The 27,707-nt window shown below is 37.3% G+C and overlaps 3 protein-coding genes across 6 annotated transcripts in view; 2 read left to right on the top strand and 1 right to left on the bottom strand.

The window, feature by feature from the left end:
- The first annotated feature begins 4,332 nt into the window (after positions 1–4,332).
- Positions 4,333–6,612, top strand: LOC121330056 (transmembrane protein 251-like). The gene is made up of 2 exons (XM_041276310.1): positions 4,333–4,464; positions 5,871–6,612. The coding sequence occupies exon 2, from the start codon at positions 5,889–5,891 to the stop codon at positions 6,282–6,284; it is 396 nt and encodes a 131-aa protein (XP_041132244.1). The 5' UTR covers positions 4,333–4,464; positions 5,871–5,888; the 3' UTR covers positions 6,285–6,612.
- Positions 6,613–12,099: 5,487 nt separating this feature from the next.
- On the top strand, positions 12,100–20,587 carry LOC121329927 (putative E3 ubiquitin-protein ligase UBR7). The gene is made up of 11 exons (XM_041276008.1): positions 12,100–12,619; positions 13,244–13,377; positions 14,083–14,143; positions 14,394–14,489; positions 14,884–14,937; positions 17,237–17,342; positions 17,724–17,908; positions 18,255–18,419; positions 18,558–18,726; positions 19,008–19,069; positions 19,530–20,587. The coding sequence occupies exons 1-11, from the start codon at positions 12,491–12,493 to the stop codon at positions 19,620–19,622; spliced, it is 1,254 nt and encodes a 417-aa protein (XP_041131942.1). The 5' UTR covers positions 12,100–12,490; the 3' UTR covers positions 19,623–20,587.
- A 3,875-nt stretch (positions 20,588–24,462) lies between these two features.
- The window catches only part of LOC121330117 (BTB/POZ domain-containing protein 7-like), a 58,844-nt gene continuing 55,599 nt past the window's right edge, over positions 24,463–27,707 (bottom strand). For all 4 annotated transcript variants that reach the window (XM_041276395.1, XM_041276394.1, XM_041276393.1 and 1 more), the window contains one exon: positions 24,463–27,681. In XM_041276395.1, coding sequence (XP_041132329.1) covers positions 26,911–27,681 — 771 coding nt within the window. In that variant the 3' untranslated portion in view covers positions 24,463–26,910. The remainder of the gene's footprint in view (positions 27,682–27,707) is intronic.

Raw genomic sequence — 27,707 nt, 5'->3', positions numbered from 1 at the left:
AAAGAGCCATTTCCATACAAACCACTCAAGCACAATATTATCTGACTTTTCTCAGATATTATAGACCCGAGTGTCTTGTGTTTGCCATGCATGTGGACTCTGGGATCAGCTCAAACTAAAGCAGTGCTTTATATCACTACAAATAAAATTCTAAAGCATGGGCTTTGTTGGCATCATTAATAAGTAAGGAAGTGGTTTTACTCAGACCTAAGTAGAGAGGTTTTGAATGACTGCCACTTTTCCTTAGTTTATAATAAAACACGGAAGTGGATATATACATGTTTTCATTTAATTATGTGACTTTTTTATGGTAGAAGCAAACTGAGAAACCTCACCTCCCCTAAAACTAGGAAGGCCTGAGCCAAAAGCAAAGCTGTAGGTTGTACTGCCAATCAGTGTTGTCATTTGAAGTAGCCATTCACATTACAGACAACAAAATCAGAGTGATTTCAAACTGGAAATATAAGCATTTGAGTAAAGACATTTTGAGTTAGGCAGATGTTTTTTAGTGTTTTGTGTTAAATTTCTAATGACCGCCATTCAAAAATATTACACACGTAGTACCCTGCAATCAAACTGTAACTGTACAAGTCATGTCCTAACTTCTTCAAGGGTTAAATGATCCCAGATAGTGATGATATTCAGGAAGTTTGGAGCTTGGTTTTATGGAATGCTTCTGTAAGGATTGGGGGAGGTATGACACAAGCCCGATTTTTGGGATGGGACCGCATATCTGTCACGCGTTTTGATTGGTCTTTGTCTGTCACGGGAATATCATGTCATTACGAGTGGGAAAGCTTGGAAGCATTGTGATCAGAGATGGAGAGAGAGAGAGAGATAGAGAAAGAGAGGGAGGGAGATGATGGATGATAGTTTTTTCAATTAAAATATAACGTATTTTGCTGTACTATTATAACAAACTATGGATGAGTTACTTTTTATAAATTGTCATGTTATGCACAAATGTAAGAAGTGGCTTTGTAAGAGGTTTGATTTCTTCTCAAAAATAATTAATCTTCTTCAGATGAAGTCAATCAAAAATAGTTTACTCAGGAATTAAAATTCAAACAGGAACAAAGCAAATCAAATGTGATACATCAGTCATCTCACATACAAGTCTCGGTTGATGGTTTTCTGAGCTGGCATCAGTGTAGATGTTATTTATTTCTGAGCTGGGAGAGAGTTCTGCTTTCCAGAACCATTCAATTAAAATATAATGTGGTATTTTGCTGTACTAATGTAACAAACTATGTGTGACTATTACTTTATATAAATTGTCATGTTATGCACAAATGTAAGAATTGGCTTTCTGTGGTGATATACTTTTTTCTTTCAAATGGGCTTTATTGCAGTGATGATAATAATAAAAAAAAAGAATTGTGTTGCCAAAGCACATACATGGCATAAACAACTAAAATATATAGACAGAGACAACATATCTTTTAATACTAAACAGTAGCCCGCTTTCCTCTATATTGAATAACAACTCCCTCCCTCCCTCTCCCTCTCTTTTTCCTCTGTAGTGTGACATGTTCACTGTCTCTCAGCCTATGACAGGTCTTCACGTATTGATCAACCAGTATTGCTGTGTGTTTGTCTTCCCCCAGCAGGATTGACAGCTTCTGGGTATCGTGCATTTTGGGGAATTCTGGGACTAAATTGATGGATTTGGAGACGAAAATGTCCCTTATGTTTTTATATCTTTCACAGTGTGTTAGGAAGTGAATCTCTGTCTCAATCTCTCCTGTCTCGCAGTGACCAAAGAGCCTGTTCTTCCTGGCCAGCCAGGTTTGCCTGTGTCGGCCTTTTAAAATGGCAAGGTTATGGTCACTGAGCCAGTATTTGGTCAGGATCTGCCTCTGCTTTGTGTTTCTGACAGTTACCAGATATTCTGCCAGAATGTCATTTCTATTTAGTGTTCAATAGCACTCTATTTTGTTGTGTTTTAGTGTTTGTTTTTTTTTGTTTGTTTTAAGTGGCATCAACCACTTGTTGGTACACATTCTTGTTGCGCTGTTTCAGGTGATCAAGCTGGCTCAACACACCCAAGTCATTAACTATAGTAAAGCCCGGGTTTCCTTCTTGCTCTGATGATTTTGACTAGAGGGTGGACGCGCGTTGTCTTTGGACATAGCTGGGAGCAAAAGTAAATTCAGTTACAGACATTTAGTAAGCAGCTCACTTGCTCTTTGTGTTTAACTTTAGTGTAGTTTTTACAGCAGTGGTATTCTCAAACAGCTGCTATAGTTCATGGTAAGTGGTTTTATACAGAACTGTAAACACACAAGAGATATACAACATGACAGGCCAGACATAATAAAAAAAGTCACTCGCTTTATCGTTAACTTAGGTTAACTACACCACTGCTAACCATAAAACCACCCATCAGCCACTTACTTTCTACTGTCTTGGAATCCACAGTAACAACTGATCTGCTCCCTTGCAACATTTATAGTGACGTCACTTAAGGATACACAAGCTCACTAACATATACGTGAAATGCGGGTTTTCATGCGAAACTGGGCGTGGATTTTCCTGTGTTTTTCGTCATTTACAAGAGTAAATGAAACTGACCCTATCCCTTTCTTTGGCCGTTTTTTCCGTCCACAGCCCTGAATTACACAATTTTTTAGCAGAACTCTGAATGCAGGGTTTCTTTGGGGTGTTTAGTCCGGGCTGGTGATTGGACCCCACACTTCACTGCCACATAGGGCAATTGGCTGAATCACACTTTCAAAAATGTTGAGACAAATTCTGACAGGGAGATTTATATTATAGAGCCTCCTCTTTAGGCAGAAATAGCCCTGCATGCCTTCTCCTTTAATTAATTCACTGCTAGGTTAAAGCTCCCTGAGGCACTGATGGTCAGGCTCAGATATGTGTAGCTGGTGGTGTGCTCTAGGGTGGTGTTGCCTGGAGTGAAGTGGTACTTATTTACCTGAGATCTGGCTTTCTGCTGGAATATCATGACTCTGGTCTTGTTCATGTTTACTGCCCGGGCCCAGTGTTGCTCCAGCAGTGACAGGCCATCTGCGTAGAGCAGGAATTTTATTTCAGTGTCATGCAGAGTGAAGCCAGGGACTGCAGACTGCTCCAACACTGTAGCCAGCTTGTTGATATAGACATCTCTCTCTGATCACAATGTTTGTTTGTTTTTTGTCACGTGGGTCTCTTTTTTTTCTCCCATTTATTTACTTTAATATAGTAAGATACAGTAATATTAAAAAACAAACAAAAAAAAATTGCACAATGAACAACAATGAGGCATATACATTCCATAATCAATGAATATTAACAATAAAAAGAAAATACATTTAAAAAAAGAGAAATAATAATAATAATAATAATAATAATAATAATAATAATAATAATAATAATAATAATAATAATAATAATATAAACAGGGCTTTTCAATATCTAAAGGCTACTAAAATCGATAATTTAAAGAAAAGAATATGTTCACAAGTCAGTACCACTGAAGACATCGAATGTATTGATAGCTCTCTTGTCTTTACACATCTTCAAAGAATTGGGATACATTTTACAAAGAGCGAAAATGAGAAAAGTTTGGTTTGGTTTTCATCCATTTGCATTTATGTATGTAATATTTTCCAAACAAAATAATAAAATGTATTAGGAAGACAAGAGAATGATCAAGATCTGATTTCTCAAAATAAAAGATTTTATCTTTTATCAAGAAATAAATGAGGATACTGCAAGAATCAAGAAGCCAGTAAGTAACTCTTCTCCAACATACATTAGAAAATGTACAACTGAAAAACAAGTGAGGGATTGTTTCAGTATGAGAGCTGCAAAAGGTGCAATTTGGGTCAATGTTTGAAAGTATTTTATTCATATAATAATTAACTGGATAAACCCTATGTATGATAGTAAACTGAATCTCTTTAATTTTCGACAATAGGGCATACTTATGAGAAATTGTCCATGTTTTCTTCCAATTAACATTGCAGTTCAGTAATGAGTTCCAGGGCACACAACTTGTATAATCTAAGTCTGAGAAGAGCTGTCTTACAAATATATCATTGCACTTGGAATCAAATAAACTACCATTACGAATACGCAAATCTAAAAACGTAGGGTGTGCTGTAGATGACTGTAGTCAAAGGATGATTTACTGAGGTGAAAAAGGCTACTAGGAAAGCCGTCAAATACTATTGCATATTCTTTTGGAGTCACTGGAACTTTAAATTTATCCAAAAATTCTAAGTCTCTGATCACAGTGTCTCCATGCTCACCCGACACGCTAGTGGTGACGTCATATGTCTGCGACAGACAAGGACCAATCAAAACACGAGACTGTTATGTTGCCAAAAACCGGGCCTGTCCTGCCTCTGGTAGGATGTGCGGCGGCTTATTGGCAATTCTGCGGTCGCTGCTTGAAATGTTTTAGCGTATAGCGTAAACAGTGTGTGCTGAAGAGTTAATTGTTATAAATTAAGAAAGGTAAGTATATCTAGTATATTTACTGTGTGTTCGGTACCGTATGCTGTGCCTTAATGTATTTTAAAGGGTTTCAAATTTACGGAAGTTGGCTGTGTGTGTGTCTATGTGTGGTCTATATATATTCTTTATATATATATATATATATATATATATATATATATATATAATATATATTATTTACATTGCTTGCTACCACCACCAGAATGAATTGAGTTCAATAAATAAGTTTAAGATGGAGAAGGTGAGAACAAAGCCTGGATAAACGACTCGCTGACTGTTTTTTGTTCCCTTTAATATTTTACGTATCAAGTAATAAATATATCGCTGAGCTGAGGCTGTTGCACATGGCTGATAAAGTAAGCACATTTTTACCCGTCGTAAACACAAATATTGCTACTTGCTATTGCTATTGGTTGGGGTTTATTAATTCTCTTTCGGGTGATTTTATAGAGCCCGTTGGATTTGCATTGGTCTTGGTCTACCTCTAAATGGCTGGTGGAAAATACAGCGATACTGCCTTTTATTGTTGTTGCCAGGTGGATACACATGTCACGGTAGTCGGTTTATACTGTGATCCACGTTCTCCGATGACCGATATTTTCTAAATTGCATGGGCTGTTGTTAAAATAGTATGTTGCTAGCAGATGTTAATTAAAACAGGCGGCACAGTAGATTAAAAAAAAAAGTATGTCACTAAAATTAACCAGTATGGAGTTATTTAAGTTTTCCAACACTGGAGCGCAATATATATATATATATATATATATATATATAATATATATATATATAATATATATATATTAACAAACAATCAATTCGGCATCGAATGTAACATTCTGGGCTAGTAGGCTACAAATGGGAACTATTCTGAATCATTATCACGGGTTAAAGTGACGTTGAATAAAACTTGTGAAAGACCACCTTGTTTAGTAAACCAAACACATGCGATTCAAATGATTCTTGAAAATACGTGGAACTAGTCCACTGGAGACATACAGGGCGCATTTATTTCAGTATTCCAACATAGTGTGATGCAGAGTGTCTGTTACAGTCAGGCACCTTTTGTTATTTAACCCTTTGTAATAGTGTAACAACAGTAATCATTTTGGCAGGGATTCTTACACATCTGTGTAAAAAAAAAAAAAAAAAAAAAAAAAAAAAAAAAAAATTCTATACCTGTTATTTACCAATTTTGGTGATCTGGAGCTCTGTTTTGTGTAGCTCACATTATAACAGAATATGAAACCGTGATGATGTTTTTGCACTTTTGTCTTCCAATTTGAAATCCGAGACATTATGCCAATGAGAAGACCGTTCTGTTCTCAAGTATTCTGTATTCGACATATTTCACAGAATAGTACAGGCAGGTATTTATATTCTGAACACTGCACTGCCTTCCATTTCAGAAAGGAGTATGGAGAACGATGAACTTTCGTCAGCGGATGGGATGGATCGCTGTGGGGCTGTATCTGCTGGTTAGTGTTGCTGCAGTTTACTATGTCTTCGAGATCAACCAGACGTATAACCGTCTTATTCTAGAGCACATCAAACAGACTCCTCACGAGCCCCAGCCCAGGGAATCATCGTGGGCTCACAGCCTGAAGAGCCGCCTGCTCTCCTTCCCCTTCTGGTTATGGGCTACCATTTTCCTAATCCCCTACCTCCAGGTCTTTCTGTTCCTCTACTCGTGCACTCGAGCTGACCCCAAAACCGTAGGCTACTGCATCATCCCGATCTGTTTAGCTGTCATCTGCAACCGACACCAGACATTTGCCAAGGCCTCCAATCAGATCAGCAGGTTTCAGCTGACTGATACGTGAAATAAATCATTAAAAAATAAAAACCCAACAAACGACCAGTGAAGGATTCTGGCACTTCAGAAAATCAACACCATGCGTAAAGGAAGGCAAATGAGCCAACTAGTGAAACTGCTTGGGAGGGGGATTTAAAAATAAAAACAAAACATTATATATATATATATATATATATATATATATATACACACACACACACACACACACTGAGTGTACAAAACATTAGGAACACCTGGTCTTTCCATGGAATAGACTGACAAAGTGAATCCAGGTGAAAGCTATGTTCCTTTATTGATGTAAGCTGTTAAATCCACTTCAATCAATGTAAGAGGAGACAGGTTAAAGGATTTTTAAGCCTTGACACAATTGAGACATGGATTGTGTATGTATGCCATTCAGAGCATAAATGGGCAAGACAAAAGATTTAAGTGCCTTTGAACGGGGTTTGGTAGTAGGTGCCAGGCGCGCCGATTTGAGTGTGTCAAGAACTGCAGTGCTGCTGGGTTTTTCACGCTCAACAGTTTCCCGTGTGTATCAAGGATGGTCCACCACCCAAAGGACATCCAGCCAACGGCAGGCCAGTGGTCGAAAACGGCTCATTGATGAAAAAGGCCAAAGGAGGCTGACACGAATTGTGCAGAGCAACAGACGGGCTACAGTTAGTCAACTGACAGTCCAGTACAACATTGGTGCAGAAAGACCCGTAAAAGAATGCACAACTCGTCGTACCTTGACACGGATGGGGTATGGGAGCCGACGACCTAACAGAGTTCCACTTCTTTCAGCAAAACACAAGAAACTGCGGTTACAGTGGGCTAAGGAACGAAAACACTGGACACTGGAGGATTGGAAAAACATTGCCTGGTCTGATGAATCCCGGTTCCTGTTGTTTCATGCTGATGGGAGGACTAGTATATGGAGAAAACCACATGAGTACATGCACTCATCATGCCACGTGCCAACATTGCAGGCTGGTGGTAGTGTGATGGTGTGGGGTGTGTTTTCATGGCACACATTGGGCCCCTTGATAAAAGTGGAGCAACGCTTGAATGCCACAGGATATCTTAACATCGTTGCCAATCAGGTGCATCCCTTCATGGCAGCAGTGTATCCATCTGCTAATGGATTTTTTCAGCAGGTTAATGCCCCATGCCACAAGGCTAGGATTGTCCAGGAATGGTTCCATGAACATGACAGTGAATTTAGCTTACTGCAGCGGCCTGCCCAGTCACCAGATCTCAATCCAATTGAGTATCTGTGGGATGAGATGGAACAAGCTATTCGGAGTAGAGATCCACTACCAGCCAACTTGACACAACTGTGGGAAGCATTGGAGTCAACATGGGCTAGCTTCCCTGTGGAACGCTTTCGACACCTTGTAGAGTCCATGCCCCAACGAGTTGAGGCTGTTCTGAGGGCAAAAGGGGGTGCAACTCAATATTAGAAAGGTGTTCATAATATGTTCCTAACCCACAATGAAACATAACACAGGAAACGGAACAGTTATAACAGGTTCAGAATTTAAAAGCATACTGAGCCTGAGATAACTATCCACCAATTGAAGGTACTTTTGTGTTGTATGTTACAGCAACAGTGAAAATCTTTGTTATCTTTTTTCTGTTAAATTACCTGCACACTCCAAGCATCATCTTGCTATTTTTTCACATTTTTATGATTTAAAAATTTTCAGGTCCTTTTTTAAAAAAAAAAAAAAAAAAAAGGCTGGTTTTGGATGATCCAAGATAAAAACTAGTGTTTCTGATACAATGTAAAGCACATTTAAAGTGAGAAACCCGGATCACAAAGCTAGCCACAATGCAGTGTACAATGCCATAACCATTATGCCACCCCCCCCCCCCCCAAATCTCTGCTTTTATTAAGCCTCATGTTTATTTTGTGCTACATTTACCATGCTTTTTGTGAATTATGCTTTTTCAGGTTAAACAGTTTTCACCCAAAAAAAAAAAAGCTTTTTAATGAAACATTTAAATTATTTCCCACAGGTATTTTTATTCTACTTCATAAAGGCAAATTAGCATAGTAGCGCTTTATTTAGATTTTTTTTTTTTTTTTAGCAATTATACACTGAAGTTAACTATTTATTCATTATGACCACATGAAACTGTGCTCGCATTGATAAGATGAAAAGTAGATAACATTTGTCATTAAGGGATTATGAATATTTCTGTCACTGTCGGCGTTAACTCACCGCTCAACACTTTTCAACAGATTTTATCCAGGCGGTAGTGTGTAATATGATAAAGAAACTTTTTTTTTTTTTCAAATAAGTATGTTTAATATTGTTTGCCTCTCTTTTCTGATTGCATTGCCAGAGAATGGTGACGAGTTTTGTTAAAGGGTGTTTTATCTGTTGTACAGTAGGGCATGGACATTCTACATGCTTGTTTTCATATCTTTGCATTCAAACATAGGGACAACTTTTGGTTTCATTAAAGGCAAAAGCTAGGTTTAAATCCTCAGTAGTGTTCAGATGAAAGCATCAATGTTTATTTTTATTTACAGATATGTTTGAAAAAATCAATTATTTTTTCTCCTGTTTTATTTTACACCACTAAAAGCATGAATGTATTGAAATGTATTATCAGTAAAGGGCTATGGTAGTTGTTGTTGCTCACTGGGTAAGGGTTCCTGCAAGGTTTTAGGACATATGCATGAAATTCTGAATGAGCTTGTTTATGTCTAGTATTCTTATAAATTGAGGTGACACTGTTTCTGCTGTAAGAATTGGTATAGTGGTTGATTTCTCAGTGCCCTGATTCAGACGTTTCTTGAACTTCCTAACTTAATGACTATTCAATTCTTGTAATTTAAGGAACATGCACTACCAAGCAAGCTCCTATGGTACTGATTGTGTTAACCAAGTATGAGTAATTCTCTGTGTATGTGATCAAGGCTGTATGCCAAAGGTAACATGTTTGATCTTATAGTACTATATACAACCTGCCATTTGCCTTTGAAGATATTGCCCTTTTTTGGTTGGGAGTGGAGGTGTACTGAGGGTTTTAAAGTAAAAGCCTTTACTATATTGATGCAGTTTATTATAGAATGTCCAGTTGAAATGAAACTTCTATTAAGACTTTTAGAAAAAGGGTTACCATCAGTATTCATGATGATAAAAATATTCATTTTGGGGAACTTTGTTTTCTGTCCTTTAAAAATAATTGCACTGTGATAAAATAAAACTGCTTGGGTTTCTTTTTAATAATAATACAAAATAATAATAAAAAAAAGTTTTTTTCTTTTCTTTTAAAGCAAAGAAACAAATTCTTGAAATTCAATACAGTACAGGACAGCCCAGTATTGATCTTTCTTTCTGCAGTTTGGATAAAAAGTAAAATGCCTGACACTTCAATCAAAACTTGGTAAATAGACAGCAGGTCTTATTTTCTCAAAATGGCATTGATAAGCTACTTTATTACCCTATTCAAGAATGAGAAAATACATGTTCATCACACGAGTTGTTACATTTGCCATTCCAGATTCAATGCAAGTGTAGACCAGGTGATCACAACATGCAGTTTCCATGTAAACAAGCAAAGTTCAAGAAATTGTGGGGCAGACATCTCTAACTTTGTTTTCAGGATACTGAAACTACAGTATTTATTGGAAATTACTGGAGCAGAGCGTGCATAAAAAAAGTGCAAATAGAATATTAGTCTAGAGACACTTTACATAGTCCTAGCAAAATCATGTCATATCAAGGTAGTTTCCAATCAGTAGTTTATTTTAAATAAACAATTAAGAACATCATATGTGTAGATTTGGATTCAGGCATAAAATGTTCTACATTAATCATGAAAAATGTTTCAACACTGCAACATTAGGCGAAATGTAAATGTACAGGATAACATGGCACAGTTACCATGGTGACTAGTTTAATTGGAGTGTCAGTAACTAACTGTAAGAATGATCTACAAAAGCTTCTCACTACAGAGTCTAAGCTCTTAACTATCCCTTTGTGTCCAGTCTACATCGCCATGCTTCTTAGTTAAGTTGATGACTTTTGCTAGTCATTCGTGTCACAATTTATATCTCTATTCAGAAATGTCTTCATTAAATGAGTTCTGGAGGTCTCGCTTCCAAATAGACAGGTGTCCAAAATGGGAGCAGCCATTATTACCTACCTTTGCTGGCATATGGCCGAAGGTGGAGACGGAACTGCCTTCTTAATCCAACCTAACAGAGACACTCCTCAAGGATAATTAAAGCAAACTGACTGTGAAAAAGCATGCACAATGAATAAAGTGGGGGCATCAGTCCCCAGTGCTGAGTCTGGCTAATATTCAATACAGCAGTAAAAGAAACAAATCTCCTAAGGCAGTCCCCTGTATGTGACCACGGTTTCACACCTGCAAATTTTTGGTTCGTTTTGCAGGTGGCTCCAGACTAGATGCTTTGGTCTTGGGTTTGATTTCCTCTTCATCGTCACTCTCATTTTCATCTGTAATGGATTAGGATGAAACGGATGTTAGCATTAATTAAGTAACGTTCAGTTTTACGTTGCATCTCTTAACTTTACAAAAAAAAAAAAAAAAAAAAAAAAAAATCTGCCTATATCTGCTTTTATTTATTTATTTTTTATTTTATTTTTTTTCTGGAGCAGAGCTTGATCATCTTATGTATTCATTCATTCTTATGTTAATTATGCACATTAATTAAATCCCTGTTTTATACAAATGTAAATAGCTTGGCAATAACGAATGCTTATTACATAACAATGTCGAGGTTTGTCTGAAGCAGGTCTGGTACTGCATTACACAAATAATAAAATACTAGCAACTACAATCATCCATGACAAGTCAGTGTGCAATGAAACAATGCATACAAAGACTCCCCATCGCAAACGTGGCTCCAGGTTGAACTGAAATAAATATTTACAGTAGGTTAAAAAAAAAAAAAAAAAAAAAAAAGCGACACATAAATACTGTTGTCAAGGAGAACTAAACGACTGCTAATTGGACTATGTGCCACAATTCACCTTGATGATCAGTCTTCAGCGGCAATGGAACAGATGACACATCTGCAAATATTTAATATTCAACAGGGTCAGTTTTATTTTTGTTTGTAAAAGGTGGTAAAGACTAAAGAATAAAATAAAACGAGTCGTTTTAATATGGGAATATACAAGCCGTAAAAACTGCACGTATTTGACACTAATCCGTACGGTTTACGTGCATCCTGTTTGAAAGAAATTAAAATATGATGCAAGCCAAACCTGTATATGTTTTTAAAATGCTTTTTATGAGTACTAAACCACATGCACATACCGTCTGAAACGTCATTGCCATTCTGAGAACGTGGGTTCTCGCTTTTTTCTTGAATCACCAAGTCACTGAGCACCACCGACACCTCGTCTTTTAACTGTTGTACCCCACTTAGAATCGACTTTATGTTGGTGTCAGCTTTTACAATGAACTGTTTGGTGTCCCCGTTTCTGAATTTCAGCTTCCCTCGCAGCTCACAGCCTGCCATGATTGTAGCATGACCTCTCAACTCTGAACCTTAGCGCCAAAATAGTCGTGTCTTTTTACTATTTTAAATGTATGCATGCATTTATTTATTAGCAAACATGCACACAAAGTTCATTGTGTTCAAGTTAAAGTTTAATGTTCATTTTTGCAAAGCATTAAGGAAATAATGCTTAGATTTAAAAAAGCAAAAATATCTAAAAAAGAAAATCCTTAGTTACAAAAATGCAAACCATGAAAACATGTTAAGAAGTGTAAAATTAAATTACAGTAGTTTAAAAAAAAAAAAAGGTGAAATGACAGCTCTAACCTTTTATTTCTGACCTGGAAGAATTAATTGCCAAAAAGTTTAGCGCAGTCTTTTCAGTTTAAAATATATGTATATTAATCTGTATTTTCTGCGCTTGCGCCACAATACAAGTCTGCGTTCAGAAAATGGCAATTTACATAACAATTACGACCTGTCATAATTTGCCAGTGTTTCCGTTTTGTTCAAGAGGCCGTGTCATAAGTGAAATTTACTTCAAAAGTCTGATGCATTTTTTTAACAGCAAAACACCTCTCCATTGTGTCTCCTGAGCTCTTTCTATACCCCACAACCCTTTGGCGCAGCGTGGCGGAAGTTCAGTGTTTCTTTGTATATTCAATACGTTTGACGTTCTCTTGCAGCAGCCTTGACCTGGAAGTACCAGCAGTTTTTTTTTTCTTTCACTGTTTTTAAGGATGGCGGTAAATGAAGGAGACGAGGTTGTTCTTTCTATGGTGGATGTCCTAGAGGAAAACGAAGAGTTAGAGAATGAAGCCACCGCTGTGCTGGGGGGCAGTGATCCTGAGAAATGTTCCTATCCCAAGGTACTGTATTTAAGAAGTTGGCACAAGTTGCAGTAGATAAATAAAATGCGAGTATGTATTTTTTTTTTTTTTTCAGCTTAAACAAGAGTCCCCTCCCGCCTCTGTTTGTAAACAAACCATTTCCTACTTGATGCCTTTTTATTTGTTGTTTTGATTTGATAATAATGAATGCACAGAATTTGGGAAATGACAATGAACCTAACGTTTTATATTCCGAATATTTGTTTTTAAAAAGGAAAACCCATTCCTTTTCTATGTAAGCAATTTCTTAATTCGTAATACTTTTTGTTAGCAGTAGCACACAGCTAGGATAACACATTAGAAGAGTTTGGCACCTATTTTGACGAAGGCACTTCTCAATATTTTACAGTAAACGTGAGCATGAGGCCCAAGTGTGGTCCTTAGACTTGTTGCACAGGAAGAACTTGGACTTCTAGTGTTTTGGCAGGGTACTTTTACCATAGATAGTCAAATGGGAAATAAAGTTTCAAGAACTCTGATTATTCTTTTGCTAATGATAGGTAACGAAGTGTTTTTAACGGTGTGTGGTATGCAGATTTTCTAATTTGGGGTTTCCCGGTGTTATTGGATCCCTTACTTTCTGCCTATCTATCTTTTCCCAAGGGCTACGTTAAGAGACAGGCCCTCTATGCCTGCAGTACCTGCACACCGAAAGGTGAGGATCCAGCGGGGATATGCCTAGCCTGCTCCTACAAGTGTCACGAGGGGCATGACCTCTATGAGCTGTACACCAAAAGGTAAGCTTTACTTCTGCACTGTAGGGTGGAGGTGCCATGACTGGTATGCACAGTGTCAGTGCAAACAGTGTATGTAGTGTAAGTGTAATGCATTATATGAACTCTGAGTAATCAAAACTGTTTGCAGCCTTTTTGTATAAGCATATGTTCAAATATTTACTGTGTAAAGCAAAACAAGACTAGTAGATATTTGAATGCCATGAAATGATTTGTCTTTTAAACTATAGTATACCTTCTGTAACTACACAAGGACTACTATAAAAACAATTGTACATTTGTTACACTTATTGGAATAATGGCAAGCTCAATTTTATGTGGTGATAGGTCCAATACGATACGATACGATCCAATCCAACAAAGTCTTGAGCTTGCTGGTAGCCAGAAACGTATAATGTACTTATCCAGCGACACGCTTTTCCATGGAATGGCCCATGATCTAATTATACAGTCTGTGCACCAAGGTTCACTATTTCTTCGGTATTATGAATATAATTTTGGGGTATCTGCTTAATAGTTATTTTTGAAAGTAAGGAACTAAAGGAAACCTGCCAAGGTCTAGTGAATGGCCCCTGCAATGCAGGCATTACAGTAATTAAGCTAACCCTGTGATCACTGTAAATGGATTGAACTGTACTTCTTAGCTGGTACTTGTCCAGTGAATATAGTGAGCTTGGACCATTGATTGGGGATTTATTTTCCTAATAGGAACTTTCGTTGTGATTGTGGCAACAGCAAGTTTAAAGGCTTTGAGTGCAAGCTGTATTCTGTGAGTACTTTAATTTCCCACATTGTGTTGGTGACAATGAATGCATACCCCAGTCTTATGTTTTGATTTTGTGTTATGTTTTTATAACTGTTATCCATATACAGGTAACATATCTCCAACTACATATTTCACATGTAAATACATAGATAAACGTGGATTACCATCTGTTGCAGTAAATCTTTTTTTCTTTAAGCTCTGATTTAAACGCTGCTTTTTATTTATTTATTTTTATGTATTTATTTTTTTTAAGGGAAAAGACACATTGAATACCAATAACAAATACAATCAAAACTTCATTGGTTTATACTGCACCTGCAAAAGGCCTTATCCTGATCCTGAAGACGAGGTATGGATTTGTTTGTTATGGTACTGTAGCAAGAGTCAGCTGAACACAAGATTCTATATATACAGTAGTAGACCCTGATAATATCTTTCTTATATAGGATTGAAATTTTGACATTAGGTTAACTACATTTACTATTTTTATGTACAATCCAAATGGAATTTAATAAGAGAGAGGGTACGCCATGAATGATCATAGCAAACTGTAGTTATTCCATGAACAATGAGCGTCATATGTCTGTTCTCAAAGTACTGGAACTATAGCACAGCATGCTATATTTTGTTTTAGCACAAGTATTATGTATGAAAGAAAGTATGTATAACCCTAGATTTAACAGCTGCCTCTGCATCTGCTTAGCTAGATTTTGTCAACATTTAAAGTGCATTTCTCTCGTCAGGTTTCAGATGAGATGATCCAGTGTATTGTGTGTGAAGACTGGTTCCATGGCAGGGTAAGCAGGATTACCCTTCAGGCACATGGATAGGGAATGTGTGAACTAGTAAAAAAAAAAAAAAAAAAAGGGGGAGGGGGGGGGGGGGGGGGGGTATAATCGAGGATTCTGTACATGTAACACATTGAGCTGGAGACTGTTCATCCATTTACAATGAAACTGATGTTTCGTTTCCCTAATTCCATGGATACAGTTAAGCCATTGTTTGATGTTGCTGCACTGAACTAAAGGGCAGGTTATACAAACGCAAAGAGATTTTGGATCAATTGCCAACTTTGGAAACTATCACTTTATACTCAATGCTCACCCTCAAAGATTTACACAACAGTTTCCCAAGTAAAATAAATAAATAAAAATAGTTTTAAGGTTTTCCAACCTCCTATTTCTATAAACCTATATGCTGCTACAGATGTATAATGAAATTGCATCATTGTACTACAGTACATATAGAATTCACAGTGATGCCTGTAATGCGTTATGTAGACAAGTTATCGAAGATCTTTTGATCTTTAGTGACCTTTTAAAGAAGCACTGTAACAAATGGTCTTTTACAGTTAATTTCTTGTGCATTGGTGTTTGGTATTAATTTTTAAAGCTACTGTAGTTATTAAAAATATATACAGCTCTGGAAAAAATTGAGACCACTGCAAAAATTATCAGTTTCTCTGGTTTTACTATTTATAGCTATGTGTTTGGGTAAAATGAACATTTTTGTTTTATTCTATAAACTACTGACAACATTTCTCCCAAATTCCAAATAAAAATATTGTCATTTAGAGCATTTATTTGCAGAAAATGACAACTGGTCAAAATAACAAAAAAGATGCAGTGTTGTCAGACCTCGAATAATGCAAAGAAAATAAGTTCAGATTCATTTTTAAACAACACAATACTAATGTTTTAACTTAGGAAGAGTTCAGAAATCTATATTTGGTGGAATAACCCTGATTTTCAATCACAGCTTTCATGCGTCTTGGCATGCTCTCCACCAGTCTTTCACATTGATGTTGGGTGACTTTATGCCACTCCTGGCACAAAAACTCAAGCAGCTCGGCTTTGTTTGATGGCTTGTGACCATCCATCTTCCTCCTGATCACATTCCAGAGGTTTTCAATGGAGTTCAGGTCTGGAGATTGGGCTGGCCATGACAGGGTCTTGATCTGGTGGTCCTCCATCCACATCTTGATTGACCTGGCTGTGTGGCATGAAGCATTGTCCTGCTAGAAAAAACAATCCTCAGAGTTGGGGAACATTGTCAAAGCAGAAGGAAGCAAGTTTTCTTCCAGGACAACCTTGTACTTGGCTTGATTCATGCCAAAGCTGCCCAATTCCAGCCTTGCTGAAGCACCCCCAGATCATCACCGATCCTCCACCACATTTCACAGTGGGTGCGAGACACTGTGGCTTGTAGGCCTCTCCAGGTCTCCGTCTAACCATTAGACGACCAGGTGTTGGGCAAAGCTGAAAATTGGACTCATCTGGGGGTGCTTCAGCAAGGCTGGAATCGGGCGGATTCGTCTTTGTGAAGGACGCATGAATCAAGCCAAGTACAAGGTTGTCCTGGATGAAAACTTGCTTCCTTCTGCTCTGACAATGTTCCCCAACTCTGAGGATTGGTTTTTACAGCAGGACAATGCTTCATGCCACACAGCCAGGTCAATCAAGGTGTGGATGGAGGACCACCAGATCAAGACCCTGTCATGGCCAGCCCAATCTCCAGACCTGAACTCCATTGAAAACCTCTGGAATGTGATCAGGAGGAAGATGGATGGTCACAAGCCATCAAACAAAGCCGAGCTGCTTGAGTTTTTGTGCCAGGAGTGGCATAAAGTCACCCAACATCAATGTGAAAGACTGGTGGAGAGCATGCCAAGACGCATGAAAGCTGTGATTGAAAATCAGGGTTATTCCACCAAATATAGATTTCTGAACTCTTCCTAAGTTAAAACATTAGTATTGTGTTGTTTAAAAATGAATCTGAACTTATTTTCTTTGCATTATTCAAGGTCTGACAACACTGCATCTTTGTTATTTTGACCAGTTGTCATTTTCTGCAAATAAATGCTGTAAATGACAATATTTTTATTTGGAATTTGGGAGAAATGTTGTCAATAGTTTATAGAATAAAACAAAAATGTTCATTTTACCCAAACACATAGCTATAAATAGTAAAACCAGAGAAACTGATAATTTTTTGCAGTGGTCTCAATTTTTTCCAGAGCTGTATATATAACCACAAGCAGCCGTAGTGTTTAAAGTTCTGGATGATGTTGCTGACTTGCCTTGTTCCTTCTTGCAGCATCTTGGTGCCATCTCTACAGAGAGTGTGGAGCTCCAGGAGATGATCTGCGTGTCCTGCACAAACAGAACCCCCTTCCTCTGGGCCTATGCAGCACACCTATCAGGTTTTCTGACACCTTCACAGCATGTTCTTGTTCTGAACAACTATGGATGGCTTGATCTGTTGAAGGTTGCTGTTGCTTCCTGTTGAAAGACTTGGTTATTATCCCTAGTCCAGTTGTAATTGCGCTAAACCTGAAATTGATCTGCAAGATACTGCTTCTCTACTTTTTATTTTTTTAATTTTTGTTTTTTTTATTGTAAGTGGTAACATGCCCCAAAAGCTGCACCTTTTCAAAGAAGGCAGAAACCAATTTATAGGGTTTTCAGTAAAATGTAAACTAAATAAGTAAAATTGGTATGTTGCTGGAAAGCAACGTTTTGCATACAAAATTAGAAAAAAAAATTAAATAGGCTAAACTGTACTTTTGGTGGTGAACTTCCAGCTCCTTCTGTGACTGTAATGAGCCCCATCGTGGCTGACGTGGACATGAGTATGGAGGAGACTGAGGGAAAGAAGGGGGTCAAGGAGGAGACTGAGAACAAACCCCCTGAGCCAAGCGCAGAGGAAACTCCCACCTGTAAGAATGAAGGACAGCAGCCTTCCACCAGCACTGCTTCTGACCAGGAGGTAAAATCTATAAAGACCAATTGTATCTCAGCACATCTTAAATAGTTTGAATATTGCCTCACTATACCCATCAGATATTTCTAACCTAATCCAGGGGAGCAATCTTTCTCTTTGGGCCCCCTGCCAAGATCGGCTGCTATGGGAATCATGTACCCTGGAATCTGAGTCCTGTGCTACTAAAGGCAGTAGCTCTCTGTTTTTTTATTAGGTTTTTTTGGTTTATTCCCCATGTTTTACTTATAGGTTATGGTGATGTACTGTGAATCTGATTGTAAAGTGCTTTGTATTTCTTTACAGGGAATATACATACTTAACTAGTTTTTGTTTTCTCTCCTCCCACCTCTAGCCGGTCGTCAATGGAGAGACTGCCTGTAAAAGGAAATTGGATCAAGCAGAGACAGAGACTTGTAAGCTAGAGAAACTGAAAGGAAAGGCATTTGTACAGAAAAACACTGCCATCTACTTGCCATACAACTGGCGCAGCAAGCTGTGTACCTGCCAGAAGTGCAAGGTATTCCTATTGTGTATATAGTGACATTACAATTTGGATGATCATTTTGACTGTTTTCTGGTAATGATATCAAGGAAGCTTTCAGAAGGAAGGTAGAGAAGTATATTAAGTATGTTTTTCTTAATTTATTGTTTTCAGAAAACCTATGCAGAATCTGAAGTGCCCTTTCTGCTGGATGAGTCGGACACAGTGCTGGCCTATGAGAAGAGAGGACAGTCCAATCAGGAGAGTGACGCAGAAAGCAGAGATCCTCTTATGGCAGCTTTGAGCAGCATGGACAGGGTCCAGCAACTGGAGATGATCTATGGTGAGAAAATGACTCTGTCCTGGGAGATTTGTAGCACCAGGCTGCCATGTGCAAAGTAGCAGGTTTGAGTATCTATGTAGTTCTGGCCTTATATTTATGCCAATAAAATATTTGTTGTCTTTCTTATACAGATGTTAAAGCTATGTATGAGTGTGTATAGGCCTTATAGAACAGGCTTGCACTCCAAAAAACAATCAAGATTATATTAGAGTCCTGTGCATAATATGTCTAGATTCTGTGCAAGATTCTTCCTTTTCATCCACCTGTTACTCCCTTTCCAGAGTACAACGACCTGAAGACTGAGCTGAAGGATTATTTGAAGAGGTTTGCCGATGAAGGCAAGGTAAGTGGTGAATGCAGTAATTACACATACCTGTAGTTTGTATACAGGAAATGGCCAAGAACTCTGACTTGAGAGGTGTCCTGTCACTGTGCAGAGCTATGCACCATTAATATAAAATCAGATTAAAATATGAAACTAGATAAACTGCATATGGTTACAGTATGTATAGCTTCTCAAACCACAACTATACTTACTGTTTTATTTATGGATTAAGTAACGTTCAATAATGAGGCAGACAATGACATTGTTGTTCCAAGGAAAAGTTTGAATTTCTTGTTTTTTTGATTGCTTTTGTAGTTTTGTCTTGAACAGAGGCCCTTTTGGCCTGGTTTCCCGTTTTAATATTGTGTATTTAATCTCCATTGCACTCCCTGGATAAATAAAGGGTGTAATATTAACTGTGAAACACACACAGGTAAAAGCCAACTCAGTTTAAAGATTTGTATTCCGTTCTCTTCAGGTGGTAACCAGTGAGGACATCCAGGACTTTTTTGAACAGCTACGGTCCAGGAAGAAAAGAAGGGTTGATAATGACCACCATTACTACACTTGAACAATTTCTATCTCTCGCTGTCTCTCTGGCATTCAAGCAACACTTTTAAACAATTCAGATTTTTTTTCATGCATTTTTTCCCATAGTCTGCTTTTAAATAAAGATGTCGCAATAGGAAATCAAATGGTCCTTCAGGTTTCTTGTTTTAATATTTTGAGCCAGCACCGTGGTTTTAAGACTGTTCAGTTTAATGACTTGGTGTAGGGTATCTCAGCAGAAGACATAGAATGCATGGATTATTAGAATCGCCTTTCTGCTTGGTGAGGTGGTTTGCACCATGAGTGTATGGACCGATATGTGGAATCCAGTGCAACACTGCACAGCACTGCAGAACCTCTCTGCCACAGTACAAAATAGGACTTGATAGTCAGGCTTTAAGTGGGCATATGAGTTTAATGTGTAACTGGTTAATGTGCAAGTAGCACATACTATATTAAACGTGGTACTGTCATTTCTTTTTAGATGTTTTGAGTCGTTGTGTTACCATCATTTTTATTTATATGCTTTTGTTCTTTTAAACTTTAAATCTTTTTGTTTGTAGGAAGAAAATGTAATGCTAGACGGAGCTTTAGTTCCTGGTTGTATTTCAAAGGAGTGAGACCTCTATCTAACAAGCTGTTTTTGTCTTTCCACAAAGCAAGATCTACAAGAAATTTAAAAAGGGATGAAATATACTGTGACAAAAAACGTAATGTCTGACATCGCACAAGCAAACAGTATCAACAACATATAATTTAGCCTTAACAGTAAAAATTCATCTCTGTGCTATTCTGTACTGTTTCATATTTGTAATTGATTTGACAAATATTTGTTAAATTGATGTTTTATTCCATTTCTCAACTGAATCTTCTTGTACTATTTATGTAAAACAGTGAGATTCTAATTTGGTTTAAGTACAGCACTGATGTTGTTTATGACCAGAATAAGGCATAATTAGGTTTGAAATAAAGTGTACATTGTGTCTTTTGGGTTGCCATGAAACACTTTTTCCCCACACCCCAAAATACCTTTTTAAATCCTACCAGATCCTGCCTGTCTAGGTACAACTTGCTTTTTTTTTGTGTGAAGTTTTAATACTACATTTTTTTGTTCCTAAAGAGTGAACAGGTATAGCTAAAAGTTCCATGTTGTAGTGCATTTCTCTGTAGCACCAAAGTGATTAACTATATGACAACCCTCTGCTGAGAGGGGGGTAGAAAAATACAGACTTGACACCAGCACCAGGAGCTTTCTATAGAAGCAGTTTATTTTCAAAATGCCAACTAGTTGCAGACTTATTTTTATCACTGTTACGTGCCTTTTCTGGGTGAACAGTAGAAAAATAGAACTAGTGAAACTTTGTACAACAACCTGCAATGGTAATCTACAAGAAATGTTTTATATATATATATATTTACATATTTATATATGTAACCACAAAGTCTGGAGGTTCTGTTCAGGAGTACCTAAAAATTAAAAAATATGATCTTTCAAAAACACTATATACATTGAAGCATACTAGAGTTTACAAATAACTGGTAATGCAGGTTTGTAGAAAACACTTGCATAGGATATAAGATCACTTCAAGAAATTTCTGAGCCTTTTATATTGAAGGCACTTGCTTGGACTACACAAAGCAAATTAAAAGAAAATACATTAAAAAAAAAAAAATTCTGAAAACAAAAACATCCAAAAATCAACAAAATAACCAAGTTGCACATTTTTAATAAGCCTGCATAATGGATAAAAAAAAGTGTTTTATCCAGCTGTCCATTTTATTGAAGTAAAACTAACTACTAGCAAAATAAGACCATTCTTGTAGTTTAAACTAGAAAAAGATACTTGTGTTAATGCTCGAAGGCTTAAAGATAAAGCAACCTAAAGTAAAATTCTGTTTTGCAATAAACAACTTGACAAAGTGAAATGTAAAATTGGCATGTAGGAATAAGACAATTACATATTGTAATTTATATGGGAAAGTAACCATGAACACACCAGAAGTTACAGAAAGTGTTTTGTATAAGAGCTTAATTCCAAATGCAATTTTGTTTTGAGCTAAAGCTTTGTAGTACTGTCTGGAAATAGTGAGGTGCTACGCTAACTGTTTATTTGAACAGAAAGTGAACATTTTAAACATTAAAAATTAGTTGTGAATAGTACTGTAGATGACTAACAGACATGACTTGTGCTACCACGAGAAAACAAAGAAGCGTGCATGATGGATGCAACTTTACAAGTAACACAATGCAACACTTATGCCAGAACAGCACATACTAGGGAGTCAGTCACACGACACTCTCTGATGTTTGCCTGCCCTAGAATACACCCAACCACAATTCATAAGGGTACAACCGCCTCCAACAAAAAAAAAAAAAAAAGTGGGGATGCATCCATGTAAACAAAACGGGAGGAAACTGGAGTATTTAAGTTACATTGGTGGGAAATGTTTAGGCTTTGTCTGAAAAACACCTACTTCACCCTCGCAACCCAAACTTTCCTCCGCCTCCACATAAACACACAGTACCCTTTTCAGTCACTCATAATAGATATTTTACTTCCAAGTTTGAAATTGCCAGGTAATAGATTTCTTGATCATGTAAACTTATACGTGTTGGAACACAATGTTTATTGACAGAAAAAGAAAAGGGAGAGTTCTGCTCAAAACTAAAACCCATACTGGTCTCTGGCTTAGAACCCTATTCGGCTAGACTATTTTCTTGATCTGGTTATTCCAAACTTCATTTCGAAATCCAAGTTCACATCTAACTAGTACTATTCTGTTCCTGGTGAGTTTATGTTTGATTATATGCATGTTCTTCTATCACTGTTTATTATTTAAGACGACTCCTATTGCTAATGTGTGCAGCAAAGAAAAAAAATAAACAACTGAAAAAATACTATATTGCATAAACAGTGTCATTTACCTATGTGTTCATCTTATGTTGCAGGCTCACTTTTACTTACATTATAGCATGCTTTAAAACCTACAATGCCATGTTTTTTGTGAGGTCTTAAAATCACCAATGGTTAAAGTACAAATCACCATGGTTACCTAACCCAAGAGACCTGTTCTGGTGTATTGGGTTCTATATATATATATATATATATATATATATATAATATATATATTATATATTATATATATATATATATATATATATTAATTAATTAATATCTATCCTTGGGCAAGTGAGACTATAAAAGTATTAAGATTGTCATAAATGAAAAAAATAAAATACATAAACAAAAATGTATTACCTGGGCATTACAATTATTATTTTTTTTTTAAATATAAAAACTGAACAAGGTGACATACCTTATCAAAGCAAAGGTAATAGAAGTTTGACACACAATATATATTTTTACCCAGGAGATAGTTGCCTGAATTCCAGACTTGAGACAACACTCAGTTTTACACTATAAGATTAACAGACCACTATTAAAAGGGGTTATTTCTTGTGCTGTATGCTTTATCATGCTTAAAGTTAGGAATTTGCAGCAGTACTGAGAACAGGTCCTAGTATATCTTATCTGGTCAGGATTTGTTTTGGTGACATCAATGCGTTCAAGTCCAAAAACTCTCCTGTATCCAAGGCAGCCAACAGATAAGCAACTAGATTTAAACGTCACTACAGCCCAGTATCCAAGCAACAACCTCAACACAAATATATCCAAGCAGAATTCTATTTTAAAAGCAAAACGCATACTTATGGAAGAGATGGCCTAAAGAATTAACAGAGTTGACTAATTAATTAATAATGATCATTATGTTCCATTATGCAAAGGCAGTTTAGTACAGTGCTTAGAGCTATGGGGGCTGAAGATTATCCTGGTCACTCATGTGGGATATGACGGACTTAACAAATACCTTTGAGCCCAAGCAGCTTTGCTGAACAGTTGAGACACTGTTGATCAAATTATATTTATGAACAAAAAATGTGGTTCTATTATTTGAGCCCTACTGCCAATAGTAATTACAGACTTACTAGAAATATTTAAAACTCTGCAAGTGCACGGTTCATTTAGCAAATACTGAAAGAGTGCAAACGAGACCGGTCAGCTGGGTTTTGGATAGTGACAGTTTTGTTTGAGGTATACAGTTCCAGAAAGAGCTGGCTAGCCACCCGTCCAGCGGAAAAATTAAATAAATAACAGGACTAGACTTTGCAGGGTGAAGTGTGTCCTCTAGATGGTGATAGCGAGCCTATTGGGTGTGGACAGAAGCAAGATTCTATATAAATTCACGAATCCCACTCCCCCCTCCCTGGAAACAAAGCATATCCATTTTATATTCATGTATCTGTTCAAACACACACACACACACAAAAGTGCGGAGGATACACATTTGTAGGCTTTTCATTATTTGTTGTGGGCTTGAGACTGGGTCCTTTTTTAAAAAAAAAAAAAAAATAAATAAATAAAAAAAGGGTCTTTCAACATTGCAGGCTTGTAGAGCCGTCAGGCCTGCAGTGTTGGAAACTTTAATATTGCTGCACAGGGAACATAACTGCACTCAAACCAGCAGAACAGTAAACTATTCTTGTGGATGACCATTTTTTATTATATTTTAGTACAAAACAACAAAATCATTTCATTAGTTATCTTAGGGCTGTTATTCTGCTGGGTTATTTCGTGGTGATAGAATTAAAGATGCTGTTGCACTGAACAAATTATTATTATTATTATTATTTTCTAGCCCAAGGCTACCTCGGCTTACACCAGACAAAGTGAAAATGTTATATATATATATATATATATATATATATATATATATATATATATATATATATATATATATATATATATATATATATACATACATACATATATATATATATATATATACATACATACATACACACACATACACACACACACACACACACACACATATAAACCACAATTATAGTAGATTTCTACCGCCTCTTCCTAGAATTAGCAACCTATAATACAAGCAATGAAATGAATCACTAGGCAGTGTTTTCAGCAGTACTCAGCAATGTGAGCTGCTGAGTTAACTATGATGTTAAAAACAAATAATGCCAACGAGCTGAGAACAAATATAAAGTCTAATTAAACAAATTTAGTCCAGTTAATGGTTTAGTTCAGTAATTGAGCCCTCAGTTGGAACGAAAACCAGAACATACTGGGGTCCCGCTGACCGTGTTTCAGAAGCCCTATTTTACATCATTAAGATGTAATCTTGTTCAATTATATATTTTTCAAAAGTTATCCACGGTTAACAGTTATCCATAGTGAAATGTGGAATTAGAAAGTTGTCTACAGAGAACAAAAAATACACTGGGATAATGGTGTAGATGTAAAGATGAGCACTGGTGCCAGTTATCAAGCTGTTTATGCATTGTGAACTCATACAAGCCTTGTCCTCTCCTATTAGATTAACATTAACATTCCAATAGGCCAATAACTGCATGGCATTTATTACTCTATTTGTCCATACTTTTCCCAGATAACCTTAGAGTACAGGCACAGCAGAAGAGAGTGTGTGTTTCAAAAGATTTCATCAAGTGCCAAAAAGTTAAAATGAGCACGAGAAGGTGAGCAAGCAGATTTCAGTAGAAAAACAAGGTTTTCTGCTGAGAAATTCTGCTCCCCGTTAAGATATTATTGAAACAGTACAATGTATTTGGGGAGGCTTTAAAATACTGTATATGAATACAAATGTAAATTGTAAAATCCAATATAGGTTTCATTAAAATTTCCATTAAGAAATACATTAATTCATGATTCAATCCACACTTCAAAATCACCATAATCCCAAATGTATCACCAATAACAGGCACTTGAATGTGACTATAGTCTATGTTTACAGCAAACGTTTCTCATCTCACAGTGTAAAATTAATTTTGTTTGTTTTTGCTACTTTCCTCCCACACTAACAAAGTATCCACTGACTGTGAGGACCATATGCTCTGGACCTTTGTGTTATAATCATACCAAAACATCTTCAGCCAAGCCCCTCCACCCTTAACCTCAACACTGCTGTGCATTCTTAAAAGCACAACAATATTTACAAAAACGACAGAAGTCACGGCTCCTGCTGAATACAATACAAGGGATGAGACCGGTGCCAGTAAAAGAAACACTAATGGGAGTAACAAAAAATGGGTGGAAGTGAAACAAAGCAAATAATCACACTGCAAAGTAAAACACAATACAAACAAAGTGTCATAAATAGATTGGAGGAAGGAAAAAGACAAATAGTTAAAGAATGATAAAATAATAATATAATAAAGTAAATGTTTTTATGCTGGCGTATTCCGTGAAGCTCAATGAGCTGGTTTCCCCACTACATTCTCAACCGGAAATGATTGGAGAGTATGTGTTCTGAAGTTCTTGGCAGGGTTGACCCTTTACTCCTAGAACATTTTCTTTTCACACTGTACCCATGTGTTAAAACAGGTGTTTTCAAACCTGGTCTTCAAGTACCATCTAAAGTAGATATGTAGATTTTTTTTTTCAACTAGAAACTGAATATTTTTTTTAAACATGCACTGTTCTCCAGTGTACAGAAGACAGCACTTACATTTGTATGTAAAATCTGTAATATTTCTAGTCTATAACAAATCACCAGACTGAACTACAAATGAAAGAGAACAGGTTGAAACTAAAACCTCAACCATTGGGGGCAGTTTGAGGACCAGCACTGAAAACCATGTTATACAACTCTGTTATCGTTGTGGATATTACTTTCTGAACGTTTAGCCGAGATTCTTTTTGTTGTTGTTACTTTAATCTTTTTTTAATTGAAAAATTTAACTTTTATAAAACCCATGAAAAAAGGAAGATAACAGAAAAGTGAAATGTTTTTATGCCAGCTGCTCCACAACACACTTGCATCTTTTGGATAATTTATTCTGTCTGGTGCATTAAGTATTGTAGAGTGTACAAACAAACCAGCAATGTCATCTAAGGATACTTGTGTGAACACTGCAGGTGCTGCCAGAATGATTCTACAGCAAAGTACAGCACATTGGGCTGTTTAAATCTAAATCTTTACCAAACCAACCACACAATAAATGAGCGCATATTATGCATTGTGTCAGAAATTATGCACTAGTGCCATGTGAGGAGTCAAATTGACTGACCAAAAAAAAAAAAGATTGAGTGGCCCTTAAGTCAGTAAAAATAGCTACTATTCAGAATATTCAAGCATTACAGGCAACTCTTAAATGAAAAAAGAAAACACCCAAAGAGGAAAGGGTCAAAAGTCTTACATATTTCCTATTTTTGTTCTCTTATATATGTACATTTAAAAAAGAAGAAAAAAAAAAAAAAAAAAGAGTTTTAAAGTGCAGATTTCTTGTACTGGTAATCAGGCTTGTTTGGTGACCTGCGCTCTCTGCTGGCTATTGCCTCCTCACTAGCACTGTTCCTATGTGGATGCAAGGCTCCTGTAGGCTCCAGTGGCCCCGCTGTACTGTCAGGGGCTGACCTCCGGCCAGGGGGGCGCTCATCATAAGTCTCTGGGGCCCACCCAGAACCCAGACCACATGTCAGGTCTGTCTCATTTTTGGACCTGACCCTGCCCACCCCGTGGGCCCCCACGGCAGAGCAGTTCTGTGCCACCAGGGCCAAGTCAAGCCGCTGTGGGGGCTGCTCCAACACGTCCAGGTGCAGCGGGTCAGGACCAGGCCTTTGGGAGTGCATATCAGGGAGATAAGAGGGCGGCAGGGAGCCCGGGGAGGGCCGGCTGTGACTGTAGAGGTCAGGCCCGGCGTATGTTCCCTGTGAAGGGGAAGGTGCATGGCGGCTGGAGGCCGGGGTGGTTGGCCGACAGGTGAAGTCGTAAAGGTCCGGGTACTCCTGGCGGATCTCAGCTTTTTGCTCGGTGCCGTGTTTTTTTCGGGAGTTGTGACTGTGCCTGCTGGGGTGGCAGATTGCAGAAGGCTGATAATGTGAGGCGGCTGCTGAGGTCTGTTGGTGCTGCTGCTCGGCTACCCCCACGTGTCCTTCAGCGTCCACAGTCAGCTCCGGCATTCTCCTCTCTTTTAGGTTCATGGCTGACACTCCCATGGCAATGTCTGGCATGAACTCATTGATCACAGGCTCCATGTTCTGTTGGAGGAAGACAGTTGTTAGAA

The sequence above is a fragment of the Polyodon spathula genome, chromosome 17 (genome assembly GCF_017654505.1).
Source record: "Polyodon spathula isolate WHYD16114869_AA chromosome 17, ASM1765450v1, whole genome shotgun sequence".
NCBI lineage: Eukaryota > Metazoa > Chordata > Actinopteri > Acipenseriformes > Polyodontidae > Polyodon > Polyodon spathula.
This window is presented reverse-complemented; position numbering and strand designations above follow the sequence as displayed.